This window comes from Rhea americana, unplaced genomic scaffold (assembly GCF_003343005.1).
Source record: "Rhea americana isolate MKP2758 unplaced genomic scaffold, rheAme1 scaffold_264, whole genome shotgun sequence".
In the NCBI taxonomy this organism is placed as follows: domain Eukaryota; kingdom Metazoa; phylum Chordata; class Aves; order Rheiformes; family Rheidae; genus Rhea; species Rhea americana.
Window position 1 is genome coordinate 1,144,112 of NW_028186384.1, and position 9,069 is coordinate 1,153,180.

The window sequence follows — 9,069 nt, forward strand, 5'->3', positions numbered from 1 at the left end:
TTTTTTTTTTTTTCCTTTAGGTGGCCTGTATGCAGCTGATCAATGCCATGATCAGCCCTGCTGATGAACTTGACTTCAGAGTTCACATTCGTAGTGAGCTGATGCGTTCTGGACTGCAACATACTCTTAAGGTAAGGAGCAGCCATCTTTCCTGTTCCCTCGCCCCCGGCCCTTGAATATGACGACCCCATTAAAAACACTCAGAAATGCTATGTTTTTAGCAGACAAAGCAAAGCTGACATAATGAGATATGCTGTAATGCAGCCCTTTCAGTGCCTTTTTAGTGCCYGCACTTGAAGAGACATACAGCTCTGAGCATAGACTGTTTATTTGTTTAATAATGGTAGTGCTTTTTCCTGTAAACACATGATAATCTCTTGCAAATATGTTGTTTGTTCTCCTTTAGAGGTCTGTTCCTTTGGTATCTGCTGGCCTCACTGTATGGTCGTGTGCTTTTACTGGGGCCTTTTTCAAACCTTTAAGAATATTTTCAACAAACCTGATCCAGACCATGTTTGTTTGAGCTTTACTGTAACCTCTGAACCACTGCCATCTTCAAGCAATGCACTTCAGAATTACTAGCCTGTGACTTGGGAATGCTTGATTAATATTATAAGACTGTTAGTTTTCACTGGATGTTTCTGAGTACGCTTATGTCATTGGCAGGAGCTGCGTATGCTGGAGAATGAAGAGCTGAAAGTGCAACTAAGTATATTTGAAGAACATGGTGAGGAGGACTCCGAGGACCTCAGGAGCCGTCTAGATGACATTCGCATTGAAATGGAATATCCTTTTGCTATTTGCTGGGCTGAGGATGAGCTTGGGGAAGCTAACGTTCCTAGGAGATTTCTAAACTTGCATCTAGGTGGAAATATGAATAGAGCTGCAATCTCTACCAGACTAGAAAAAGTGCATATATCCAAACCCTTTATACTACCAGGCAGGCATGGGGCTGAGTATGTATTCAGAAAGAAATCTCCATACAGCCCTCTCTTTGTGGAGAGGTGGATATGTGCTGATTAGGTTTTGGGTTTTTTTTCAAACCCACTCACCCAGTCCAAGTCAGAAAGAAGATGAATTCAGATAATTTTCTGTCAAAGACTGTAGTAGTTATTAGATCTACTGGAAAGTTTTGCGTTCTGGGATTTCTGACTCACTGTCTAAAGAATAAAGGAATCTGGCTAGAGGTCAGTCTGCAGTTAAGTGCTTGGAGCCTGTGAGCAACAGGAGGCAGAACTGGCTGCAGAGATTTGGGAGTCTGTGGACCACGGCTTGGTTTCRTGCATCTGTGCTCAGGTTTTGGCCTTTATGGCAAGCTATGGTTTGTCTTTTGGTCAGTGCATAGTACAGGTTATCTGTCTGTGCAACATACAGTGAGCTTTTGGAGATAGCCACCAGAGGGCCTGTGAAACAGTAGCTGCTTTGCAGGAATGTAATTTTAGAGTATTTTCATCAGTCCATTTTGCTGCTCTCCCTAAATTATATACCAGTGTCACTACTGGATCCTTCTGTCTGGATAGAGAGATGTAATCATAGGGCCATATCGTGTGAGTATTGCAGCACCCACACTTTACTGCTGCAGCTAGTTTGGGGCATAGATTTAGTCTGATCAGGAGGGTGACCAGATAACTCATCATCAAAAGACAAATGCTATCCTTGAAACGGTACTGACAAAATCCTAGGACGCTTCTCATCTTGATTAATATATGGGGACTTCGAAAGCTGGGTAGGCAGCTGGTGGTTCAGGCCTGGCTTTGGGAAGAGGTGGGCAGGCATGAAGAAATGGGTAAAGAGCTTACTGTTGCCCTGCTAACAGGGGGCCAATATGAGCAAGAGACTTAAACTGAAACGGTTTCACATAGGAACACTCAGAAGTGGCCTGTGTGCTCTTTCCACTTATAAGATCAGTTCTGTCAGCATCCACTGAGTCACTAAATTGTCTCATCAGAAACTAGAATGGGAATTTCAGGGGTTTGTTTTTTGTTTTATTTTTACAGGGAAGTGAGAGAGAGAGAGAAGGCGTCTGGGAGAAAGTCTGGTTGCCTGTAGGTCTGTGCTGCTCTATTTGGCCTGCAGTTCGGGAGCTAAGGGTGGCCTTCTTCAAAATATTTCCGTGAAAGAGTGCATGCCTAGTGTTGCTTGGCTGTGATACTGCAGCTAGTTTACTGCTGTCCTTAACTAAAATTATTCTTAAACAAAAAAACCACACACAAAACTAAATTTAAAAAATTGCCATGTTTTTTCTTGTGCTCTTGTGGGAAAGAAAATTCTTAAATTCTCTGGTCTCCACAGCAAACTTATTTCCCCTTCCCCCCCCCTTTTTTTTTTTGGTTAAAATGACTTTGTGCAGTTGTGAGGGAGAACTGTAGGACTAAATTTTTAGAGGAAAGAGAAAATAAGAGTATTATGGAAAAAATCCAAAGGGATCATGTGGAACTGGGTGGTGAACAGGGAGATGGACCTCCTCCTGGCCTGTCTCCTGTGAGAGGGAAACGAATGACCTGCTAGCAACCTTTCTTTGCCCATCCTTATGGGAGGTAGAAACCTTCTGGAAAAAGAGGTGCACRCACCCATTTTTCACACCTCTCAGGTGATGCTTTCACTGATATCTCCAGCAAAATTTCTTATGAGGGAAGTGTAAATAGCTCTTTGTAAGAGCAATGCCCAGAAAAGCTGCTTTTACCAAGAAAGGAGTGAGAGAGTAGGCAGATAACAGGTTTCTGGGAAGACATTCAGGCATTTTCCTTAATCCATTTTTCACTGATTTCAATGAAGTCTTCCAGATTCTCCTCAACACGGTGAAGGATTCCAAAGCAGAACCTTTTTTCCTCTCCATCTTGCAGCACCTTTTACTAATTCGCAATGATTACGAGGCCAGGTGAGGAGGAAAATTTTAAACTGGACTGATATAACATGAATGTTTGTTTGTAGTCTCTAGCGCACTGCTTTTGTACTGGAGGGAGCAATGGATTAAAATTGCATAGGTAATACAAGAAGCTCTCTTAGCTTCAGTTGGCCTCAAATGCAGAATAAAGCAGACAAAAAACACAAATTAAGTTAATTCCTAATGAAGAGTCTTTAAAAGAAAATTAGCACAAGTATGGAAAGAATCAGACAAAAGCACAAAATTAAGTACAAGTACTAAAAACTAACAACAAGAAGAAATAATTTCATAATTTTTTTTATATTTTTATTGAACTCAGTATTAATGATCCACTACTTGCAGTGGAATGTTATGATTCTCGTAAGCCTTATATATTTACCATTGTGTTTCAGGCGTCACTAAATGAAAAACACAGCTGCACTTAGTTTAACAAAATGAACACTAATAAGAAAAACAAAAAAATTCATAGTAAAATGTGGGGGGAAACATAAACTAAAGATTAAAGAGCATCTCTGAAAGCTAGCTGTTTTCAGATTAGACTTACCTAAACATAGTGGCCCTAATATTTTTAGAGAACAAACTGAATTTGCCTTAGAGTTATTAGTGGTCATTCTTAAGAGGTCACAGAAATTCCAAAAGACTCAAAACGAGCAAACATTTTTATTTTGGATAGGTGATTTTTCGACATGTTGAAACTGAGAAGCCCCTCTTAGAGAACACAGTGTGAAACTGAAGAGTATACTAGGATGTTTGCAGTGGTGATTGAAAGTTTTAAAGTTACTCTTTGTCCTTTGAGGCCATTTTGCAACCATGCAATACAGTGTCAAGAAAGTCTTGATTTCCAAAAGTGCTGTAATAGTTTCAGCCTGGTAGTGGGAGAGGGGAGTATGTGCCAAAGGTGCAAAGAGTTATTGAAAAAGATCCAGGCAGATGTTTGACTTTGTCCTCCTAGAATCATTCTTCTAATGACAATAAATGAATGAAATTGTGTTTGGCCCATGATATCTGGTGACCTGCTTGTAAGAGGGATCTTTAAACAAAAATGTTATCACACTATTTCAAATAAAGACATTGGACTGCTTAATTTGTCTGCATCCCCATGTTTTCTGTATCTATATATGTACTGCCTCTTATGTCTGCCGCTATGCCCAAAACATGCTAAGGATATAATCTTACAAGTTTTAGCGTGGGTAAATTTCTCTAAATGTAGTTTATTTGTATACCTCCTTGGGAATGGCTGTAGAGTTCATGATTTGCATTAGTCAGTTGTTGTTGTAGGATTTTTTTATACTTACAATTTATGCTCTCAGTTTTAACAGAACTTGAATTTCAGAAGAGGAAAAATACCATGCCTGACTTAAAGAGAAAAAACATTAGATAGAAGAGCATAAAATAAAGCAGATAACAAAACAGAAAGATGAAAATGTTTCTTGGAAGAATAACTAAAATAACTGCCTTCTTCATTAGGTCATCAGTGAATGTGAAGCCCTGTGGAAGTTGTTTCTTGAATTAACTCAGGACAAATTGTTCCTACTAGAATGGAAGTAAAGCTTACTACCAGCAGGAGGGGTTAGCCAGTTGCTGCTTGTATGAACAGAAAAGGAACCTAGTGCTGCAGAGTCTTGGGATAAAGGGCTAGTTTAGAGGTGGAAGTGCTACTAGCGAAAAAGCTAGGCAAGAAGCTGAAGGTTAAATAATATGGAGTGTACTCACGGTTCATATAGTGTACTGGTGGGAAGTTTGTCTTAATGCTTTGTTGCTTGTAGTGCAGATTCTGGGACAAAGTGGAATGTGCCTTACTTAAAAAGCAAACTTGCTATTTAAAAAAAAAAAAAAAACGTAACATAGGGGATCAGAGCATATATTTGATCTCTTGGTCTGCCCAGATATCTAGCCTAGTATCCTGTCCGTGACAGTGACCAAGGGCTGCTGTCTGGGGAAGCATGTAAAAAAGGGGGGAAGCATATATACGACTTCCCAAGAGTACTCTCCTAGCCTCCAGCTGCACACTGGTTGGAGACCATTTGAATCATTCATAGTTTCAGTGTAKTTAATAGCCCCAAATGAATTTGTTTTCCATGTGCTTACCTGGTCACCTCTTGAAGCTGTAAAATTTGTAAGATCCAAAGCAAAGAATTTTGTAGCTCTTTACAGAAGGAGAAGATTGGGCTATCTCCTCTTGTTTTCCACTTGACTCCTGATGGCCTCTGGTCTTGTTTGAATAAGCAGTGAACAACAGAATCCTATGCATGTGACTTTTGTCATTTTATAGATTTATCTCCCCCCCCCCTTCACTGTTGCTATTTGAGAAAGCTTGTTTGTCCTGCATGTAGAAGCCTTTCTATGCTTTCATCACCCATGTGGCCATTCTCAGAAATCTTGAAAAGTTATGACTGTGTGCTTATAAAAACTCAACAACACGATGTTGTGCGCTGTTTCCTTATTTGGACTACTTGAAAACCATCTATTTTGTGAAGTGATACTAATGTTTTGTTGCGTTGTCTTCTTCTAATGCAGACCTCAGTATTATAAGCTGATTGATGAATGTGTCTCCCAGATAATCCTGTACAAGAATGGTGCCGATCCAGACTTTAAGTGCAGGCATCTTGACATAAACATTGAGGGGTTAATTGGTAAGTCCTTTAGCTGATAATAGCTCTGTTGAAACTAGCCCAGTTAGATCATGCTCTAGAACAAACTCTTACTGAATCCCTGTATTCATCTGAGCTGCTCTCCACCAGATCTTCCTGCTTCTCTTTGTATTTTGTCTTCTAGCTGATCTGTGTTCTGGTGTTAGTCCTCTTCCCTTCCAAATCCTTGGGACAGAGATCTAGGCTGTCCCTCACCACCTCACTTGGGCATGTCTTCCATCACACACAGTTATTCCACTAATATAAAATCCAGAATGCTGTGTTTTGGACAGGGAGCACTGCCAATGCTTTTTGATGAGAGCAACTTCCAGAAGAAACCAATTATTTTATGTATTATAGGAAAAAGAAGGGCATGTCCATTCTCAGACAGAGGTTCTGTAGCAGTGGTGTGGTAAAGGGGAGACAAAGTTTCTCCAGCAAGGGCAGAGCTCAGCCCTGAAATGAATGGTGTGGAGAATCAGCAGGCGCACTGTACGGCTTATGTGAGAGGTGTTGGAGAAGGAAAAGGGGAGCTTGTTTACAATGGTGATGTTTCTTCTTAATCTTATTTCCTTTCCTTTTATTTTTAGATAACTTGATTGATCAAACCAAGGTGGAGAAAAGCGAGGCCAAAGCGGTGGAACTGGAGAAAAAGGTTTTTGGCTGATGATGTGGCCTGGGTAGCAAATATGTTGGCAGGAATCAGAATAATGCCTATTGTATCTGACACTGGACTCTCAGTGCTGCCAGCCCCTTTACCCTAATTAATTACTGCTGTACACATTGTGCTTGACCCTTTTGTCAGTAGAAGAGCATATGTTTACATCCTAATTTAAAAAAMATTGTAGCTATCAGTGAGGGGAGAAAGTTTGAGCTGTGCTATGCTGCATGGGACACTTATACCCCTCGAACTTGCGGCTGATCTGATAGTCACCTGCAGTTTCTATCTGTTCCTATCTAATAAATTCCTAATAATTGAAGCTGTGATGGGATATAATTGAAAAGTTCAGCTCCTGCCACTGCCATGCAAGTAACTGCCTTGAGACTGTGCCAAAACTCTAAGGAATTCTTCCCAGCAGGAAAGATGTCTCTGCATGTACTCCAGTGTGAACATGTTTCACTTGGAGACTACCAGACTAGAGATCAAAGACTGTTACATTTTTTTTTGCCTCTTGGATTAGGCAGAGGCATGAATCTTCATCTCTATGTAATTGGAGTACTGCATGAGAGCAATGTTACCTAAGTTCTGAGAGGTTTTTAGAAAAAGAAAGGAAGGCCCCCATCTGTCCCCTTCTCGCCCGAAACACTGTTACCACTCATTGCACATCCTTGTTCAACCCATGTGTGTGTTGTCTCTGCAGCTGGACTCAGAGCTGACTGCACGTCAAGAGCTGCAAGTTGAAATGAAGAAGATGGAAAGTGACTTTGAGCAAAAACTCCTTGATATATGTGGTGAAAAGCAGACACTGGATGCGGAGAAACAGCAAATTGTTGTAGAGAAGCAAGAGCTAGAAAGCAAAGTCTCGCAGCTAAATGAGGAGGTAAATAGGCTCATGGGCTCATGTCTGTGTATACTTGGTTTTGCTCACTGGAGAACCAAGATTGAACAAAGAAATAAATTTTTGGATCTTAATGCAGAAATTTCTGCCAGTTGAGTCCCTTAAGTGATAGAATAGAAAATACACACTTTTTTTTTTGTATTGACTTGTTTACCCGAGAGAAAAAGAATATAGAGCAAGATAGAGCCATTTGCAGTTGTTTATACAGAACAGTCTTGAAATCAAAGTCCTGTTAAAATCCCTTTCAGGCAACATACTTCTGTAAGTATCTTCTTATGGAGCAGAGGAAGAAAAACCTCTCTATTATTGGATCTTATCACTCTTGCTGTTTACCATTGACAAGATTAGGAAGCAAACAGACAGCTAAGGGAGAGAAACATTAAACTTTTCTGTACTCTTCGAACTGCTTGAGATAGGCAGGCAGATTGTGGTAGCTACTACTCTGCACTGACTTTTTGCCATCAGGCAGGAAGGGGCTGACCAGTGGAAATGACTTCTGGTTGGTTACTATGGTTAAAAGACTTGATTTCATCTGGCTTTTACTATCTGATGCCAGAACTAGGTCAAAAGCTGAGAGAGAACAGGAGGGGACATGATGAGAAGGGGCCATGCAACGCAAGAGAAGGCCTGTCTGGTTCTTTGACATTGCACAGCAAGGACTTGTAAGGTGCTGATGGGTTGGACACACCATCACCAGTGCATGGACTCTGGGTGTCCTGAAGGTTCCTGAAGGCAATTTCTTTTGAGCAAAGCAGGGCTAATTCACCTTGGAGAGAAATGCCCCTTGGAAAATCTTTCCTCCCCATGGTCTCATCGAAAAAAAAAAAAAAAAAAAAAAAAAGAGAGAGAGAGAGAAGACTTTCTTATTCATTTGTCTGCAAACGTAGCCCAGCTTTTTGTACTGACTTTACCTTAACTTCTGATATGGTGCTCTCCAGTTCATAAATCAGGACCTCAGTACAGTTACTGAGTCGTATCTGTAACTCTTTTTATTGACGCTGACGTAGTCTTTCTTCCCCTCTTAAACTTTAATGATGGTAGGATTGGCAGATGGTGCAAACAGAGAATCAGGTTTTCTTTGTGACCTACACTCTCTCTAGCACCCTTACTGATATTCCTAGACAGAAATTGCTGGGGCATTTTATGTATTCATCAGCTTCCTAACAATTGAGACCATCCAGTAAATCACAACAGGCTCTCTGAGGCCTGGTTCAACCAAAGAATTTTTTTTTTTTTTTTTTTTTTTTTTTGCGCTGTTTGTGTTATGCTTCCTGCTCCGGCTGGCTGGATTCCTTCTGAGGCCATGGTGCTGTGGGAATGATTCCTTTCCTGTAGCAGCTCAGAGATGGGGACTTTGAGTCCCCCTTCCATAAGTTTCATATGAAGAAGATAAAAGATAACCTGCTGTGCTGCTGTATGCTCTACCTTTTCGTTAACAATGGAATTTGGTAGTATCTTGGGAAGGGAAGAATAGGGCTTTGCAATGGGCCCAATCATTTGGGAAAGGTTTAAGCATGATACCTCTGCATGGCTGGTAATGGCATGTTGCTTCTACTTTTCTTTAGATTGCTAAGTTGGAAAAAGAGCTTGAAGACGCCAAGAGAGAAATGGCTTCATTCTCTTCTTCCTTGCTTCTTCCTTCAGTTCCAGGGCATACAGGGAACCTCCAGCCACCGCCTTCACTCCCAGGCACTGTTTCTGGAGGCATCCCACCACCTCCTCTACTGCCTGGTGCAACTAGAGTGGCCCCAGTGCCTCCACCGCCCCCTCCTCTCCCGGGTGCGGTTTCTGGGGGCATCCCACCGCCCCCTCCTCTCCCAGGCTCTGCTTCTGGGGGCATCCCACCGCCCCCTCCTCTCCCAGGTGTGGTTTCTGGGGGCATCCCACCACCCCCTCCTCTCCCAGGCTCTGCTTCTGGGGGCATCCCACCGCCCCCTCCTCTCCCAGGTGTGGTTTCTGGGGGCATCCCACCGCCCCCTCCACTTCCAGGCTCTGC

The 9,069-nt window shown here is 41.7% G+C and overlaps 1 protein-coding gene across 1 annotated transcript in view; it reads left to right on the top strand.

Moving 5' to 3' along the window:
* The window catches only part of DIAPH1 (diaphanous related formin 1), a 21,935-nt gene that overhangs the window by 10,086 nt on the left and 2,780 nt on the right, over positions 1 to 9,069 (top strand). The window contains exons 9-15 of the mRNA XM_085307807.1: positions 21 to 131; positions 667 to 785; positions 2,762 to 2,878; positions 5,402 to 5,517; positions 6,105 to 6,169; positions 6,876 to 7,055; positions 8,639 to 9,069. Of these exons, the coding sequence (XP_085163933.1) occupies positions 21 to 131; positions 667 to 785; positions 2,762 to 2,878; positions 5,402 to 5,517; positions 6,105 to 6,169; positions 6,876 to 7,055; positions 8,639 to 9,069 (1,139 nt within the window). The remainder of the gene's footprint in view (positions 1 to 20; positions 132 to 666; positions 786 to 2,761; positions 2,879 to 5,401; positions 5,518 to 6,104; positions 6,170 to 6,875; positions 7,056 to 8,638) is intronic.